This window comes from Drosophila sulfurigaster, chromosome 2L (assembly GCF_023558435.1).
Source record: "Drosophila sulfurigaster albostrigata strain 15112-1811.04 chromosome 2L, ASM2355843v2, whole genome shotgun sequence".
In the NCBI taxonomy this organism is placed as follows: domain Eukaryota; kingdom Metazoa; phylum Arthropoda; class Insecta; order Diptera; family Drosophilidae; genus Drosophila; species Drosophila sulfurigaster.
In genome coordinates, this window is record NC_084881.1 from 10,553,185 (window position 1) to 10,574,077 (window position 20,893).

Below are 20,893 nucleotides of genomic sequence, written 5' to 3' on the forward strand. Positions count from 1 at the left end.
AATTTGGCTATACTTGTAAATATTATTAATTGTTCTAATTATGTGATCATTCATTTAAAGGATATTTAAAAAATATGTTGCAATAATGCAAATTGTTTTTATATTGAAAAGTAATCATTTATATTTTTAATTTCAATTTTGAAGAATCTTCCATCCTCTTCGAGAATTTCGCCGCTAAAAGCTTATGTGTGACAATCGTCAATCCTCGAAAGTTCTGCGTGCTAAGTTCGAGCTTTGCGTTTTTTTTTAAGCCTGGCAATGCCGTTTACAGGGCTGTTAACTGTAATGCTTGATGCTAATGGCAACGTGCAACTTTACCGGCTAAAGCGCGTGTCACCAACACAACAGCAGATAAACAAACACACAACACGCACACACACACACACACACGCATATGGCATGGTGTAGTAAGGCACTTAGAGGAAATGCCGGTGTCACCATATGCGAAGGCAAAAAAATAGATGCAAAAACTTTGCACGAGCTGCAACACAAACAACAACAAGAACAACAACACCAACATTTAACTTTCCGTCTCAGCCGATTTGCCGTATATTTTTTTGTTTCTTTCTTTTTTGTTTTTCTTCTTTGTTTTTTTTTTTCTTTGTTTTTAGCTGCTGCACTTTGGCTTTGCATTTAAAGCTTGCTTCACTTTATGCTTTGTTCCATTTCGAATAGGTGAGAAAGAAGAGCACACAAGAAATGGCGCATTTGAGATAACCTTTAAAAGCTGCTCGTATGCTAAAACTAAATGATGACAGTCAAAAGGAGCTAAAGCAACCAAATAGGAGCTGCATATGCGAGGCGAGCTGCATATGCAAAGCGTTGCAAGTTGCTTAGACAACAACAGCGACAATAATAATACCAGTAGCTGCTGCTATCTCGCTCTCGCATTGCGGCAAGTGGTTGCCACGACAACTGACAAACGACGACAACTTGTAACCAAAACAAATGCAAATTCCGGATGCTTCCTCTCTCTCACTCTCACTCTTTCGCTCGCTCTCTTTGTGTTTTGAAGTATTCCAATCCCTTTCGAGCTACAAATGAGCACTATTGTTTACATGAGCAACAAATATTTTATACCCTGTGGTAATTTTAATTACCCTAAATCGGCATTGTTTTTGGTTTCGTAAGGAACAATAAAGTAGAATTCAAGTGATTCTAAAAAAATATAATATTTAATTATTAACTGACTGACGTGCTAGATAACAGATAGACTGATTGAAATGATATATTGTCATTTGGAATCATTTATGATTATTCTATCCATCTCTTAATAAGTTTCAGTTCAAAAAAATTTTTCAAAACAATTTTATTATTAAAAGCCGAAATAAATATATTTTGACATAATTGTTATTTTCATGTTATTTTATAACAATGTTTTTAAAGCATATTTTTACTGTGTTTATCTCTCGATAAACAAATATTTACACATTCCTTTCAATTATTGTGGAAGTCCGATGAAGTTTGATGCTTGTAGAGCTACAAGCTATTGATTTGCTACGTCTAAGTTTCAATTCAGAAATTGTATTAAATAAAATATCAAATAAGAATAAATTTTGGCATAAATATTTTTCTAAATCACCAAAATAGGCTCTCGATATTATTATTGAGGTTGTCTTTCGACAAAAAAGACAAACAAGGTAATGAGACTATAAAATTGAATGAATAGTGTAATTAATTATAACATACATTCTTTTAAATTATTGTGAAAGTTTGATGAAGTTCGACGCTTCGATAAAAAGCTACAAAATATTGATGTGCCACGTCTATAGCGTATCTGTTAGTCGAATTAATTTCTGGCTAACCTGTTATGATTATCTCTTTACGTTCTCTTCTCGTACACACTCATACAAATGTACATGCCACACAGTGGTGCAAGCAGCTTAAAGTTTTCCTTTTTGTGCTATTCCTTGCTGCTGCATGCTTCTGCGGCATTGGCTCGTCCTGTTTTTTGGCCAGGGAGGATTAACACCTGTTTGTGCTGGCTGCTGCACATTTCTACGTTAAATTTTCCAAGCCCTCAATTTATTGTATTTGTTTACAAGGTTTTTGCGTGCACAATTGTGCGTTGCTTCAACTTATAGCCACGGGACTTGGGGACATCGTTGCTGTTACATCGGTTGAACAGGCGGCGGGGCAACTGGATGAGGGTGCTGAACATTTGGCTCTGGGGCTTAAATGAAAATAATGTCATGGAGATAATGCGAAAAAGGAAAGTGCACGTTAGTTTAAACGTGGCTTAGCATTCAACTATTTCCAGCATCCAGCTTCAAGCATTGCATTTCATTTGCATTAAAGTTGCCACTTGAATATGGCCAAAAAAACACTTGGTTCAACATATTGTGGGAATTCTACGGCTGCATAGTTTGAGTCATAAACAAGCTTATAAAGAGTTAAGAATGGATTTAGTTTCGCTTGCTTTCTCTCTTCAGACTTTCTTTGCGGCCATAAATATATTCCGTTTGACATTATTTTCGGTGAGTGAAACTTCTTCCTACACAAAAGTAAACCACTTGAAAGTTGTATAATCAACAAAAATGCTAAAATGTGAAATGGATAATTTTCTTGTTTTTAATTTTAGAGTTTATTAGCTTATAAGCGATTTAAAAAACAATCGGTTTAGATTAAAATGATCCTTAATGAATTTGTTAATATTTTTTTTAAGTTAAGTAAAAAAGTTAAGTTATTACAAGAAAAATTCCAATTTTTATGAAAAGGTTTAATATCACGAGATATCCAAGAATCTACAACAATTTTTCTTTACTTTCTAATTATTATAAACTCCCAATGATTAAGATTCGAAATCACTTTTTGATAATTAATTTTGTATACCATTTTATTAAAGAGCTGTTGCCACTCTATAAAAAAGTTTAAAGTTTCATACTACCACAATTTTATTAAATAAATTGTTGACGTGCTTCACATTGCCGTTCAGTTTGTAATCAATGACTTTATGTCGGGGCACAGGTAACATAATCTAACTAAAGTTTACATGCCTTTATTGTGCCACCTCAACAATAACACCGCAAGCAACTAAAGAAAACCAATGGAGCCTTGGCGCAGCACCAACAACAGCAACAGCAACAACAGCAAAAGCAGCAGCAACAAAAATGGCGTCAAAACTTTCACTGGTGCCACAAGGTGTATATACGTTCTCTGCACACTCCTCGTGCTACTTGTGGTGCATACAACAACCTTGCTAAAAGTTCTATAACAAAATTTATGCGTGTAACTGGGCGTATGAAAATGCTGCTGCCAACAAACACAACACAACAACAGTAACAACAACAACAACAGCAGCGGTAAAGAGGCTGCTGCAACTTTTAAATAAATTTCTAAATACTCGTACTCGACTCGAGGCGCGCTCTCAGACGATCGCAGCTAAACGAACTAAAGTTGTAAGGGCTGAGCGAACGAAGTAAAAAACGTAAAATAGAAAAGTCGAGAGAAATGCTCAACTTTGAGGCGTGGCAATGAGATGGACCCAGTGTTGGGGCAGCAACACTTTTGACTTTTGTGGTGGCAAAGTTTTTGGCCCGGCCAAGTTCTTGAGTCAACTCGATGCCGCGTTCTTGGCGTAAGAATTTATGTTAATAACTTTTTGCTCTGTGTCATTATGTTCTGTGCACTTGTGCCTGTGCTTGTATGTGTTTCTACCTCAAGTTATGCTTGCTGATAATAACATTGATAGCGCAGTAAATATTGCATATAAATTATTGCCATGTATTTGTCTTTTTGCCTGTTTGTCGTGGTTTCAAAACTTTTGGATAATGCATACTTAACAATCTCGCGTTTCTTGAGTTTATCGCATTATTTATTGTGTACACACTGGCTAAAGCTTCCAAAGCTCGTTTACGTCTGTTACCAACTTAGCAAGACGGGAACTTTATGTTTTTAAGCTCTTTAGGGGTTGTTGGCAAGTAGGAAAATAAGTGAGCTTTTCTATGATTGGTAAATATTTTGGTAGGACATTTTAGCTAGTAAAAAAGCTAATAGGGAAATTGTTGGAAATTGAAAAGACTTGCCAACAATAGTAAATCCATTAAAGAATTAAGAATTTTTAAAATAAGTTAATAAATTGAGCTAACTAAAATAAAATAAGAAAAAGAGTAACAATAATTTTTGCTTTGCCTGTCAATACAAGTTTATTGCTGAAAGAGCTGCATTTCATTATAGATTTTGTTCTGCAATTATAAATAAAATTCTATGCAAATTCTATGAATTGTATATACATACATAGTTAATTAGAAAATTTAGTGCTTTGTAAAATTATTACAGATTTATTATCATAATTTAAGTTCACAGCAATGTTGATTAATTTCTTGCAGTTACTGAGCAACCTTTTGTTATGCATTTAAATACAATGTTTAAATCAAGTTGGTTAGCATCTAATCATTCATTGACTCTAGAGAATAATTGGATTAATTAATTAGCTTCCTTAAAATGGATTTTCCACATAACATATATATATATGCTCATGCATTCGCAAATCGAATTCCCTTTGTTGTTACATTTAGGGTGAAGGGGAATCCTTTTATTCAATTACAATTCAATTGAGAAGCTTAAATATTTATGCAATACAAACACAAGCTGCTTAAGTGCTACCTTAATGCACACTCTTCACACTCTTGCATCAACAGTTTTGGCTTTTGGCATTAACAACATCCTTGGGAATATATTCGGACTCACACACACACACACACACACACACACATAGAAACACACTTGACTCTGGACGCTGGCCGATGCATTTCATGGCCGTTGACCGAGGCAATTAATGCAAAATGCTGCATACGCCTAGTGGGCTCAGTTGCTGCAACGTCCATTGTTCTGTCTGTTCGGTGGTCTACTGTCTACTGTCTGCTGACTGCTGTCTGCTGTGGGGCATTTGTCGGGCTGGAGTACGCACTTGTTAGCATGCACAATGACCACAGAGACATTTGCATAGCCATCGGCAGTGCTGTAGGTACTGTGCAGCCAGTCATAGGCATAGTCATAGTCATAGGCACAGGCATTGGGATCACCATCGGCATAGTAACTGGTGCAACAGCAGTCAACTGGCGCTTATGTTTTGATAGTCATGTAATTTCCGCCCATAAACAAAGCCTGCTGCAGATTTCGACTGCATGTGGTAAAGAGATTCATGGCCATTCTCAAATCAAGTGTAACTATGAAAGTTCTAGCTAAGAACTGCCTAATGAGCTCCATAATTTAAGCATTGGCTTATTGTTGATAGAAATAATTGATTAGCTAGGATTTAGTACATAATGACAAAATTTCAATATCAATGTTAAATCAAGGATATATTACTGTACATTTGTATTGCTTTATTATTTGTTTATTATATTTAAAATGCCAAATATTGTTTACGATTTAACTTTAATGAATAATAATGATAATAAGATTCTTTACAAAAATTTCAATATCAATATTAAATCAAGGATATATTAACTTTGTATTGCTTTATTATTTGTTTATTATATTTAAAATGCCAAATATTGTTTAAGAATTAACTTTAATGAATTATGTGCATAATAAGATTCTTTAAAATGGTATTTAAACTGTTTTTAAGTATCTTATTTTATTACAGAATAAAGCATGTTCGTTAAATTTCACAAATAATTTAAGGAAATAATTTCTTATTTATGAAAAACTAAAATATTTAATGAACGCTCGCTTTCTATGTTGGGAAAATTTAACATATTGTTAGGATTTTAATATTAGCCCACTTTTCTAATTTTCTTGTTAATGAGCAGTCCGTTGTTTCAAGCTCAATTAAGCTATTATGTTCTCTTAATGCTCACAACATTTTTAAACTGCTTGAAGCAACGTTTGCCCCTACTTGACTGCCTCGCTTAGCTCTCATTCCCGCCAGTTTGCCACCTCCTGCCGTGGCTCACTTATAACATTTTGGCAAATAATTTTCTACACATATGCCGCATTTTGTAGGAGTCGTCGTACTGCGAGTATTTGCGCAAAAGTTTCAACAGCCTGCCAAAGCAATGCCTAAACCTAAACTCTGCTCCGGTTTTTAGTTTTGCAAATTGCTTAACGCAGTCCGCTGCCTGCTCCTCGAACCCTTATGATACTCCGTATGGTAACTAAGGCTCAGTTGACTATGGCCCAAACTACTTTTGATTACTACTGCCGCAACTACAATGCAACTACAACTAAAGCGAAACTCCACTCATTGCAGGCGGCCCAAAACACAGGCAGCAGCAGAAGCAGGAGCAGAAGCAGTGCAGCTGAAGCATTCAGCCAGTCAGCCATTCAACCAAGCAGTCAAGCATAACTTTTACTCTATTGACTCTGCAGTCCCCTGGATCCTGCCGCGTGTTCCTACCAGCTTTCTATTCTTCATGTCTGCAGCTCGAATGGTTCAAACATGCTGAAAGTTGGGTTCGTTTAGTTTCTTTGGTGGGTCGCTTATGCTATGCATTGATTAAATTTGACTTAAATTGCATTAAGTGTGTATGCACACACACACATACATACACACATCCACATACACACATAGTTGTAATTCTTATTGTTTGAAATTGGATTTTGTTACTCATTGTAGGAACTGCATCCGCCTCTAGAAACTGAAACAGAAATCTTCCTCTGCTCAGCTTCTCGCATCTCCGTTTCGGCAAACACTTGTTGACATTCACAATAGCCATGAAAACTAACGGAATTGTGTTGCCAAACCTATTTGCTTATTTATTGGGCTAATTGAGAACTCTCTGCATTGTGAAATGGTTTCCCAATTGCCTCTGGCATCGATGCACATGTTGATGGACAATTGTTGCAATTGCCAGGCGTTTCCAGAGTTCTCACATTTTTGATTGATTGCTAAGATATGTCAAAGTAAGAAAGGAGAATTTAACAAATATATATATATACATATATATATATATATATATATATATAAATATAAATGTATATAAATTAATTATGTGTCAGTTAGAAATTAACTTCTGTTAAACTTAAAAAAAATTGTAATGACTGTAATCTATTTTAAGTCAACTGTTGCTATATAAATGTCAATTAAATAATTTAAACAAAAATTATATGAAATTATAGACTATAAAATAATGGCTATAACCGGCATTAAAAATTTATTTTCTGTACATTTTTGCTATAAAGTTTCATTCTTAGTTCAGAGAGAATTTAGTGAAATAATTTGTTGTTAAAATAAATAAATAATTTGAAAAACTATTGATTTCCTAATATACAAATTTATTATATCCCTATAAAGATCATCAACACACTTTTGTTCATCATTCATTTTAATTTTGTAATTGGTTTTAATATAAAATTCAATCTATTTGCTACTCTCACTGTTATCGTAAATAAGTAACACCAAAACACACATAAGAATATTTTATTGTATTTGCTTGAGTTAAGTCGTGAAAATTGCATCCATAGATAATGTTGGCCTAGTGAATCTAGCCCAGCTTCTGCACAGTCATCAAATAGCATTAAATTTGTTTGTGGCAACCACTCAAACATAACATAAACCACAAAAACTTAGTTGAGAGAGAGAGAGCATAGTTTGTATGTGAGTGCTTTGTAATGTCGGTCGTAATGGAGGCGAATATGCCTCAATCTTTTTTGCTTAAAACTTTTGTCTACGATATTTCGACTGTTGGAAAGATCTCCCTGTTGTTGTTGTTGTTGTTATTATTATTGCAGTCATATAGAAGTTTTGTTGTTGTATTGTGGTTTTGGTTGCATAACATGCCACACACATTAGGAAATGTTAAAATGACATAAAAACAGCGCAACAGACAGCGACAACAATGTGACACCTGTTTTTTCCAACGTATATGTCTGTGTCATTTTCTTCTCCACTACACTAGTATTCTCGCGACTGTGTGTGTGTGTGTGAGTGAGTATGTGTGAGTGTGTGTTTATGTTGCAAGCGCATTTAGCGACATTTATGTGCAGCGTGGCGTTTTATTTGCAGCTCAATGCACAGCAAAAATTGCTTACGAAGTGTGCCATGAGTTGCACTTGTTGTTACTTTATATATATACTATATTCAATACACTGAAAGAAATTTTGAATACATCTATTTGAATTAAATTGATTGATATCCATGTCTGTAATGGAAATAAGATTATTTCCAAAATTATCTAAAATACATTTCGAAATTCCATTATTTAATTTCAAAATATATTTTTTATTTTATTATTAACAAGTTTTCGTTTAAACACATATTTTGTAATATTGCATATATTATCTGCAAATAAATATTATTATTAAATTAAAAAATATAAATAAAAACAATATTGATCAGCACTAATAATAAAATAATTCAGGAAACAAACTTACAATACTTGTCAATTGTATTAAGATTTAAAATTTTGTTTCTAAAAGAAAAGAAGTTTAGATAAAAACAAATATTTAAATTTTATAAAAGTTACGTATATTTTTCATTAAGATAACATTTTTTATCCAAGACTGTGGTTCATTAACATTTTGAAAATCAATCGCAAAGCGTCTCCCAATTTGTATCTGTGCATTATTGCAGATCTTGAACTCTGCTCCAACTCTATCGGATATGCACGTGTGTATGTATGTATATGTATACCATATGTACTTAAATATAGTCCACTGTTGGTTTTCTGCTGCGTTCATTTTTATGCAACTGCCAACTTCATTTTGTGCTGCCTGCTCAGTGTGTGGTGTTTATATATAGTATTTCAGAGTGTGTGTGTGTGTGTGTGCAATGCTGCGAAGTCGCATAAAATTGTACAGGTTTTTATTAAAATGTGTCATTGTGGGAGAGAGAGTGTGGGAAACTCATGAAGTCGCATGCTGGCTAACTATGGGATATTACTTGCACTTTTGAGCATGGAGTGTTTGCTTAAAGTTTTCGCAAAAGGAAAATCGCCATGAAAAATGCATAGAAAAGTTTGCACATTACGTGGCCCTTAAACACTCCCCCTCTCCAGCTAATGAAACATAATCATTATGCAATAATTAGCACGTACTAAGCCACAAATACCCTCCGACAGCTGAGGGACTGAAACAAGTTGAACAGTTGTCCCCTCAGTTTGGCTCAGCTCATCGCAGTTGCCCCATGCTGTGTCAGGCTGAGATGCTCGTAAGCTGCTTCGAATCAAGTTGTAAGCAGTTTACGGGGCGTGGTCCGGAAATCTCGGTCAGGCGAGCGTAAAAGCAGCTAATAATGTAAACAACTTACTGGGGACGGGGCGTCAAAAACGAGAAGAAAACTCACAGAGTTCTCAGACCTGTGACTAAGGCCTGTGCCAAGGATGTTTACTTGTTAAGTCCTCCATTATGTTGCTTGTTTTTGTTTTTGTTTTGTTATTGCTGGTCATTCGCAGCTGCTCAGGCGTATAATTATGACAATTGCTGTTGTGTTTATGCGCTTCGTTGATTTCTGAGGTGGCAACCGAAGGCGACAACTGATGAGCTTTGAGCACTTGTGATCAGAGTTGATTGCAAATAACAATACCTAATTTACTCGGCGTGACTCGGGTACTTTATTTATATTAAACATTAAATTACATTAACATTTTGAGTTTCATTTATTTTTATATTACACAGCAAAGTTATTCAACCAAGTTAATTAATTTCGAAAATTATAATTGCGCATATTCGTTTAAAATGGATTTTTGCAATTTGAACTCGACATTTAACTCGCTCAACTTTCTGTTAGTAAGCTACTAATTTTGTATTCGCATTACAAAACTATTCGCGGCAGACTTTTAATCAGTTTTGAATGGCTGTACATGGCGTATACTTAATATATGCACGGCATATTGCGCATACGCCAGAGCATTCAAATGCCATCGGACCGCGGGCAATTTGTGGCGCAGACTAAGTGCAATTTAGTTAATTTAGCACTTGATTAACTTTGGAAACGAAGTACAAAAAAAAAATAAAAAATGAAAAACAAAGCAGAGGAAAAATAAAAACCCATCCGCAGAGCAATTGAAATGTGCATTGAGGCCAGTGCCTGTCGGAAAAACTCAAACTCAACTAGAATTTTTATATTTTTTTCTTGTTGTTCTGTTTAGTGGTATTTTTTTAACTGGCTGGAAAAAGTTTTAAGCAGCGCTCGTGTTTGTTAAATGTTGGCTGCTTGTTTGTTGTTGGTGTTGGTGATGGCGTTAGCGTTAGCGATGGCGTTGGCGTTGTTTATATGTGGTCAACATAGCGAGGCAGACAGAGAAAAAGGCATGGCTTCTGAGAAATGGGGGAGTGACTGAAGAAGCGAATTACGAGGCTAGAGTACTAAAATTTGATAATAACACGTTAAGCTCTTGTTGGGTAATTATCTACGGAGCTATGAGTTTTATCGACAAACTGCAAAATATATTGATTAAATAGGTTCAGAAGTTTTAACTTCTTTTTTAAATTAATTTGATAATAATTAATTTGAAATTTCCGATCTGGGTTTTCAGTACTTAAATAAAGTAGAGTTGTTGTTCTATTTTATTAAATTATTATATTTAACTTTGGTGTAATATATGATTATTCATTTGTAATCTGTGTTGTAGACATTTAGCACTTAATTAAGATAGGGTTGTGATTACATTTTGAATTAAAATATATGTACTATATGTTATAAATACACACATACATATAGTTTAGTATCTTCATGGCTGGCGACATGTTTGGCAGCTCTCAAGTGCTTTCCTGTTCCCCTATGCCAAAACAAATTTCCGTTGTTGTTTGCCAAGTTTTTGCTTTGCGAAGAAGAACCCAGAGGAGGCTTCACCAACTCTTCTCAATAATTGTGTGCAGCACTCAAGAAATAAATACAAATTCATAAATAAAATGTCGACGCGCCGCCCCACACTTGGCTCGTTCAACGAAATACAATATAAAATATGGTAAATAAATGGCAAATACTTTCTGGTTTGCGGCATCTTGACACATTTAACGATAGGCCAAAGGGCGGCAGAGGGGGCTTGGATTTGCATTTAGTAATTGAATTTTGTTTTGCAATTTATTTGTCGCTTCTTTCATGCCAAGAGCACAAAGGAGTATATGTATTTTTATAAACAAAACATACCTTGAGTAAACAAACATACACACACACTCTCTCAAAGGCGGTCAAGTATTTTCCTTGCGAGAAGCTCTACAAAAATGCTTCACTCTAAGTGCCGGTTGCTTTCAAGGTTTTTTGATTTATTTTTATAAATCAAAGTAAGTAAAAATATTTGTACACAAATGTAGAATTTATGAGGAAGTACTTACTCTTAAGTTGAATACAATTTTGATTTTTATTGAATGTGTATTACAACATATTTTAGACAAGCTTTTTCCTCTAAATGAACGGAAAATAATAATAATATTAGTGAGAAATAATAAAACTGATATAGAGTATTGAAGTTCTTCTTAAAAATCATTTCGTAATAGTTATCTTTCTGGCGAATTTTTGTTATGCATTAACGACTTAAGCCATGAAGTTTGCTCGATTCACAAGATTTTTAGTATGGCCAGCAGAGCAAGACATAAAAGTAAACACGCTCTTACGACTCTTACGGTGAGGACATACTCGAATATACAAGTTGAGGCGTCGCTTTGCTTCTTTAAGTGTCTGTAACTCATCCTGGACACGCAGTGCAGGCCGCTCGTTTTGTTAGCTCGTTGCACTTTTCAAAACGTGTTGCAATTTGTGTTAAAAGCAGTCCATTTTTTATGGTATTTCCCTCGCACACGGAGAAAGAGAGAAACACACACGTGGGATATTGAAAGTTGATTTTTACGATAATGTGAGAAAACTTGACGTGGGTCAAGTGAATGCTGGGCAGCTCGTTAAACGAGCTCTAGGAGTGGCCGGACGACTACTTTAAACTCCATTAAGTCATATTTACGGCGCAAGTTGCTAAGGATAGCTGCGAAAAGTGTTAAAGCCATCCTTCGAGTAGAGAAGCGAAGCAGCAAAGCCAAAAGAAACCAAATGAAACGAAAGCAAAGCGAACAGAACAGTGCAGAACAGAACACCAGAACTGAAAGATAATAAAAAGTTGCCGCAGCTCATGATAATAAAACGTACAATGCTCGCGGCACGTGCTGCCTCAAATGGACACGCAACGCAGCCTGGACACGAACCAAGGACTCTCGCACCACGCTTAGCTGTTGCCTGTTGACATTCCTCTTATTGTCTTCCAAATAGATTTCAAGCAATGTCCAAGCTATGTGAAACGCCCGCAGCAATTTGTTGCTGAATGATGTGTGAAGGGCATAAAAATGCTCAGTATGCAGAAACGACTGGCGGAGTCCGGAGATGAAGATAGAGATGGAGAGATGATGGCAACTACTATGAGCTGGCTAAAGGGATGCTGATAAAGTAGACAACGGGGTACAACAAATAGCCAGCGAAGTCGCTGATAAACGTCTTGATAGTTGATAATAAGCAGACACTGTCGTTGACAGCAAAGCAGTTGATTGGCATCTAGGGAAACCTTAAGAGATGCTTTAAAATTTTAAATTTGATATAGGATGAAGTGGGAAAATTTAAAAGTAATATGCAAGCAGACTAATTTTGCAACGAATAAAATCGGCAAGTTAATAAGAGCGACGAATAGAAATTGACATCGGAGAAACGCAAAATGTAAAGAGAAGAGAGAGCGAAAGGAAATTAAAAGTTACGCCATTTAAAATACAACGCCCAATGCAGCAATGTAGAATAAATAAGTAAGAAAAGCTGCAGTCGAGTGTGCTCGACTGTGAGATACCCATTTCGAATAAAAAGCAAAATATTGCGGTATTATTTTCAAAATATACCGAAAATACTTAAAATATTGATATAGTATCACGTTAAAAATATACCATAGTCGGCACAATATACCAGATTGTCGGCCAAAGCAACTAAGACCCCTAGTAAGAAGGCGATTTTGCCCATAAAAAAAGTATTTCTTTAATACCTTCGACTATTTTCATCTGATCGCAACTAAATCGTAACCAGGAATCACACCTACTATAGTAATTATTATATATACCAATATTCGCAGCTCTAGCATTAAAATTACACTTGTTATTCAATTTTATTGATTTGCGGGGGCGGAAGTGGGCGTGGCAAACATTTTAAACAAACTTGATCTGCGTGCAAACATAAAAAATGATGTCGAAAAAAATTATAGCTCTATCTCTTATAGTCTTTGAGATCAAGTGGTTTATACGGACAGACAGACAGACGGACATGGCTAGATCGTCTCGGCTGTTGATGCTGATCAGGAATATATATACTTTATAGGCTCGGAGATGCCTCCTTCTACATGCTACATACATTTCCTGCCGGCACAACGTTATAATACCCTTCTACAATATGGCTAGCGAGTATAAAAATAAATGAAATGTTGCAAAAATATGGAAAAAAAATATGAAAAATATGGAAACATTTCTAAAATATCATTTTTAAATTCAAGAAAATAGCTCACTGTCTGAATTTGATTACAATAAATTTTATTTATATGCTGTTGGCAATCATAAACATAATATGAAGGATGAAAACAAAATTTTAAAATATAAAATTTACATAAATCTATTTCGTACTCAGAATATTCGAATACTGAAAAATATTTAAAACAAATTTATAACAAGAAAAATATTTGTATATTTTTTTATTGAGCCTCACAGTGAAGGAAGAGAAATATCGCTTTCAGAGATGCTTGAGGAAACCGAAAGCCACAATTGGAATATTTTAGCAATTTGATTTTCAATTATTTGTTGACACTTTGCAAGGCAAATGGCAAAACAAAAGTTAATTTTATTATGGCTGAAACTTCATATTTGTTTCCCAGTACTTTCCAATTTCCCTCCGAGCTGCGATGGCATACCACCAAGCGGCAGCCGAGTGCTGCTGCAGCGTCTTGTTTACAAGCAGCAAAACTTTCGCCTTCTCGTAGCTTCGTAGCTGTCTTCATCGACGTCGGCTGCGTCTTCATGCATTTTTGCACTTTGTGGGCAGACAGGGCGTATGAATAATTAAATATGTGAGGATACACACACATATATACACACACACACACACTCACTGCACGCTCTCACTCAGACAATGCGAAACAGAGACGCTGCACACACGCACGCACTCACATACTTGGGGCTGCACTTTGTTTTTATGCTCAACTACTTTTTGTTTTAATGCCTGCGCTGCCTGTGGGCTTTGTTTGGTTTTTGGGAAAGGCTTTTTCATTATTTCATCATTTGCATTTCTCATTTTCCGCATATCCCTTCACACTTATGCATGTGCAGTCTTTAATGAGTACGACTTTGAGCTGAACTCTTGCAGCCTTCCAAGCCATGTTAACCTTCAGAAGCTGAGGTAACACAAAGAGAAACTAAATTTTGGATTAATTTTTAAATCCACTTTTCATCTAACACATCTTGTTAGCCTCAAAAATGTGAAACACCCACAAAGGAATATTTTTATGCCGCCAAAGTTTTACTAAGAACTTCAGCAAATTAAAAAGTTTGGCACAATTAATATCAGGTTCGTAATTTGTTTAAGCAAGCTTTAAAAACGAAAATGTAAATTATTGCATTGCACAAAAATAAATAAAAATACCACTTTTATTTCTATTTTTAGGTGATCAGAATTAAACCTTATTGCTACTGGTAATATCTTTATTTATAGCCACGCTCGCATCACATGTAAATCTATAAAAATAAAGCTCTTTTATAGACTTAAATGCACGACTAAAGCACGAGAATGGCATTCAAATCGCTGTATTCACCTTTAGGGAAACTCATCTAATTGTGGGCATTGTGCATTCGAATCCTTTTGTTGTTAACGTGTGTGCCGATTGCTTTGTATGCTGAACGCAGCGTTGAAAATTTGCACAACAAAATCTTCATAATATAAATGGAAAAGCAAAGAAAGCGGGCGAAAAAATGAAAATAAACGATTTTGAAGAGTATATGCAAATAAAGCTCAGCACAAAAAAAAAATAAAATAACGAACCCCTAACAAGATTTTGCCCAACAAAGCAAAGGGCAAACCAAGAAACAAGGCTACGTGTTTGGCGTCAAAATGGCCGAAACAATGAAATACAAAAAAAAACACCAATAACAGCAACAACAACAGCAAGAAGGTATTGCAAGAAAAGGGCGAGACGGTGAGATTGGGAGAAATTAAGGCGAAATGCGTCGCTCAGCGTTAATATTAACTTTTCTGCTCAGTTTCCTTTGCTCTAAACTTTCAGCAAAGTTACGCGCCGCCCATTTTTTATGCTTTGCATTCCTCCCCATTCTCCCCTTCTTTCATTTCCCCGTTCTGAAAAGAAAGATAAAGTAACGGTAGAGACAATGCGCTGCTAAGAACGAGTAAATGGGCAAATGTTTTCTTTTTGTTCTGTTACCAATTTTCTGTTTATTTTGCTGGTCATGCATAAAATATTAAATTATTAGTTGTAAAGAGCAGCCGGCTTTGGGCTCTGATACCCTGTAAACGTAGTATTGGCTAAGCATGGAAGAATTTAATTTTTAGATAACCAACTTTAATTTTGCTGAGAAAGAAATTTTAGAATACATTTTTAGAAATATTCTTCTTCTTCTGATTAATCCATATTTTTGTTTAATTTATTCCTATAAATTATAAATAATGAGTATTTATTAGTCACACATTCGAATGTAGACCATCTCGAGTTGTTTTTACAAAGTTCATTTTGTTGTTGAACAAAATTCGCTTTGTATGCAACCGCAAATAAATTAATGGAATTTCGTGGTATTTTTTAAAGAGGCTCTGCGGTAAATATTCAAAAGCTTTTGTAAATAATAATGCAAAACACAAAAGTGGAATATAATTTAAGCTGCTTATAACTGTAAATGATGTGTCAAACTGTTGATTATTTACTTAGTAAGTGGCTAATTACAGAGGTTGAAAGTTGTTGAATAATATATGTGATAATAATGCTGTGCAATCAAAATATTCGTTTCAAAGCAGCTGAAATATATATTTTATTAATATGAAATTCACATGAATTTTATAAAATAATATAATTTAAAAAATCAATTTAGCCAACTATTAAATTATTTAATGCTTTTAATATACTATTGAGAAATGCGACTATCTGATCTACTTTTAATATATAGATTGGCTCCTTATCGCACTCCTTTTGACTGTTCGCAATGCCAAGCAAAATGAAAAATGACGCCATAAATGAGACTGAAATAGTACGCCGCTAATGGCATTAAAAAAGGGGATAAGAAACGAAAAAAGGCGAATAATAAAATGCACTGCCAAAAGCGAGAGGCGTCAAGAAGCAGCCAGACAATTTGATTAAGTGGCATCTAATGGAGTTCGACTCTGACTCAGCGTCTACGACTTATAGCTTTATCTTCAAGTTTATGCTACTAAAAAAGGAGTTCTCTCTGCCAAGACATTCATTTTGATTACTTCGCGAATGTGCTTTTGTTCTACGGTAGACAGAATTCTATCAGCGACATTAGTGGAGACATCAGTTTGCCAATTTGATTGGCGACGAATGATAAAAGAGCCGTCAAGGACAACAAAATCAAAGCCAAGGCCAGCGAGAACTTGCATCTGCAAGGAAGAATAGAATAGTTTGGAAAATGGTTAAAAAAATGTTTCTTACATGCATGAAATTTGAATCGCTTGTAGAATTCCCATAGCGCTGATCATAAAGTGGCTCATAAGCATTGCTGCTTATGTAGACAGGACACAGATGGGGTTGGTCAGCGATAGAGTATCTTACGATATCGCCATCTCTCACTGGATTGTCTAGCCACGGCCTGAAATTGTTCAACTGCTTTGTTTCAGCAGGAGATAATATAATACTCCCATTGAGATATGGCTTCAGGCGTATCTTAAGATCAGATTTGTATTTTGGGAGCGTAACATCCTCGCCCATCGGTGGAAAAACAGGCAGGCAGTAAACACTAAAACGAGTATTGAATAGCATTACAAAATAATTATAGTAGATCGATTTGCTACTGACCTTTTATGTGTCTTGAAGGTCGGTTGCAAATGCACAAATTGAAGAAATTTGACAGCAAGATTTCGCGTAGGCAACATTCCAGGCTCCAAAGCAAAGACATAATAAGTTTGAGCATTGAGTCGAGCTACATTTCTTAGAAGATTTAATGGATACTTAGTGGTTAAGCGATGCTTGGCCAATGTTGTGCCATATTTGGTTTCTTCGTTACTGAATCGCCGGCAACTAAATCCCTCAGGACGTTCCGAGCTAATGCGATATAACAATTGTGGCATATGCTTATCGTGGAATACCAACTGCATGGAGATCCAATGGGGCCAACTTAATGAAAAGACCGTGCAGTACTTTATATAATACAAACTCTCCAGCAGCTGTTCATAATCATTCTCGCCCACATAAACAGCTATGCTGATCGGAGCACTCCAGCGAACAAGCAGCCACTTCATATGATTAAAGTCCCGATAGGTGCCGTGTGTGGTGAGTGTGAGACTCATGTTTCCTTTCAAATTTGTCTTGGATTGCATAAAATTATTGTAAATCCAATAATCTCCATTCTGTTCTAGCTGCAAATGTGGCCTTTTTAAGTAAATCGAAGGAGCTGACCTCTTAGTCTTGTGCAGCTGAAAGCGTGCTATGAACAATATCAAAACTAATCCAATGGTCGTGATAAACAGCTTTTTCAGGAAACTCCTTCTATAAACAGGCAGCATTTTGTAATTAGTTTTCCTTATTTTCAATCGAATTTTCCATGTGTAAAGTATGACATAATTCCGAAGGCAGTTGTGAATCGTTTGTATGAATAGAGATGAGATAGTGTCATTAACTTTTAAAGAATATAAAAAGTATTTATATTATTTAATTTGTCAATAAATTACTATTAATTATGTTAGAAGTTGACATAGCTTAAAACTCTTAGACATAATAGTATCAGAAATAATCACAGATTTATGGTATATTAAGAATAGGTTATTGAATAATTTATAAAATATTTTATTTGATTAGTCATTTCAATTGTCTGATGAACTTTTGATTTTCTTTCAGAATGACAGTTCTTAAAGGTGGCTGCCATAATAATTTGATGACTAATTATATACTGGCAGTAATGCTATTGATATTGATGCTACTACTACTACTACATTAGCGCATTTATTTCATTTTTTTTAACATGATTTCAGGTTAACAGAGTTTAAAGCACCCAAATATAATAATATTGAATACTGATAGATTATGATTAAGGAAACACACTGTGTTTAATTTTCAAAATATGACACTTTTGTATCCCATTCATTTTAATTTTCAAGAAAACCCTCTTATTGTGTTTAAAGATAACAGAGTTTAAAACCAATCGTAATATTATAATATGATAAATTTATAAAAGAATTTAGATAGAATTTATGGCATAGAGTTGCCAATTATTTGCAGCAATGGCGGCCTCTTGATAGATAACATTTACCTTGAAATGACTCAAATAAATCATCAGTTCGACTAAAACTCTGTATGCCCGCTTAGGAATCACATTGCATGCCGCTCTGTCATCATCCTGGTGGCCATTAATCATGTGGCTACAATCTTTCCATTAGCAAAGCCGTCGCCGTTGAACGCTCAAATAGCTGCCACACTTTATTCGAAGCGTTGTAAAGCGAACATTTCGCAAAAGGCGAAGGTAATTGCAATTTTTTGCACGGCGGACTTTTATCACTAGCTCGTTTTCACTTTGCATACTTTACGAGTCCTTGGAATGCAGAAGTGTTGGGCATCCAAGTGCAGCAGCATAGCTAACGCTGGCATCTTTTTTTAATTAGACCAATAAGAGATGTCCACATAAATTTGTGCAAGGAATTTAGATGGCATTCCAGTTTTCGTTTGCAGGGGCTTGAGGATTTTTTATGCTACGCTTCCCCAAACTTAGCGACCATTTATGATTAACATTGGGCAAACATGCAATGCTCGTTGCCTGTCATTAGGGCTGCAGGACTTGTCAAGATTCGCCTCCCTACCTTAAGCTTCCCTTGGCCCGCAGCTCCTGCTTAGACTGGGGCATGGCACTGCTACTCTCGGTAGTTTTCCACACCGTTTTCCGGCCTGCCTGTCTAGCGAACATTTGTCATTTTCTCGACTGACAAGCCAAGCCATGCACATTGGCAAATAGTTAGCCTATTTTCTCTTTTTTCCACTTTTTCTATTTTTTTTCTATTTTTCTTTTTTTTTCTTTTGCTTAGCTCGTTATGGTTGTAGGTGTGAAATTATAAATTTGCTGAGAATTTATGAGGCTATTTTGCAGTTACCACTAGGCAGCTGGTTATTGCTTTTGGCATGACAAGCAGCTGCCTCTGTGCTGCTTCTATCAGCAAATAATTAATACACATGTATGTATATATTTATCTAACAGTTGCTAATGAAAGTGATAAGAATGCTTTGATCAATTCAAATGAACGCAGAAATTGGCGATTTTATTAAAACTTTTGTTTGAATTTAGTATTTTTATATCTGCTATCCATATCCATAGCTTATTATAACTCTGTGTCCGCAGAAAATATAATAAAAGACTGAAGGAGGCATCTGTGATACTATAAAAGATATATATTTTTTATATAAGTTTTTTAGGAAAAACTTTTGTATGACATTCGGGTAGATTCTGAATGTAGTATTACATCTATATTTTGGTATATTTTTGTTTTTGCGGTATATTAATTTGGTATAATTTTAGAATATGGGCAAGTCCTACGTGTCGCACGGTACATTCGCACGATTTTAGCTAATGAAAATCAATTTTTTTGGGTTTTTTTTAAAGATTTACCGTAAACTTTTGTTATGTGCTTAGAGTGAATTGAGAGTACTTTCGGAGGGTATAAGATTCAATTTCACTGGAGTCACTGTTTTGAAAATAATTAATAAAATTGTGACGTGTTGCACGCTACACAAAGTGGAAGTTAGTTTCAAAATGATTTCAAACGCAATTTTAGCGAATTCTGCAAAATAAACCTTATGAAAGTTAATATTTTAAGAATATTAGAAGACATCGTTTGGTCTTAATAATGTTTATAAATTTTTAGCAAAGCCGTAAACCCATTGTGTCGCACGCTACGTGTCGCACGCTACACTTTTTCCGCTGGCATAAGACAAAAATCTTTTTATTTAAACTAAACATTATTTATTATATTCATAAATGTGCTTAACAATTATTTCAACGTGATTTACTATTGATTTGTATGTGAGCCCAAGCAGAGGCAAAAATTTGTGAAGAATACAATAGGGATTTGAAGGTGTGCGCAGAGCACGAATGAGGTTTGATAAAAATTTGTGCATTTATAATGATCGAAATTTTTTTTGCTTTAAATTCTTAAAATTCGATATCTACTATAATGTTCCATATAAAGAAACATTACAAAATGTGAAATTTAAAAATTGGTCGCTGGTGGACTGTTTCTGGGATTTGCCAATATGGTTTTGTTTAAAATCGGTAACAACTATCTTACAGTCGAGCAAACTCTACTTTGCTTTGATATCACTAAAAAATTGATTCTAAAATTTTCGGCAATTTTAGAATGTTGGTACAATACAATAAGAAGCAATAAATATACACAAGTAAGAACGCTTCAGACGAGTGCGCAAACCATAATATTGCATTAATATTCTTAAAATATACCAGCTTAATATACCACCAAAATACTAAAATATGTCAAATTTTATATTTGGTATATTGGTGTGATATTACATTTAAGATATTATATAGAGTGCAAAATATACCAGATTGTCAGCCAAAGCATATATAAGACCCCTAGTAACTAAGCGTTTTTCCCATCCAAAAGAATATCTTTAATAACTTCAGCAATTTTTATCTGATTGCAACCAAATTTTCAGGAATCACAACAAATATAGTTATTATTATATATACCATGACAAAAATTTGAAACAATTTTTATCTGTGCGCAGCATTACAAATGCTGTCGAAAAAAAATTATAGCTCTATC

At 34.9% G+C, this 20,893-nt stretch overlaps 1 protein-coding gene across 1 annotated transcript; it reads right to left on the reverse strand.

Annotated features, from left to right (window-relative positions):
• Positions 1–15,931: 15,931 nt before the first annotated feature.
• On the reverse strand, positions 15,932–17,724 carry LOC133850443 (beta-1,4-glucuronyltransferase 1-like). The gene is made up of 3 exons (XM_062286549.1): positions 16,926–17,724; positions 16,563–16,866; positions 15,932–16,510 (listed from the first exon to the last, which is right to left on the reverse strand). Exons 1-3 carry the CDS (start codon positions 17,630–17,632, stop codon positions 16,313–16,315), a joined length of 1,209 nt encoding a protein of 402 aa, XP_062142533.1. The 5' UTR covers positions 17,633–17,724; the 3' UTR covers positions 15,932–16,312.
• Between the last annotated feature and the right edge of the window lie 3,169 nt (positions 17,725–20,893).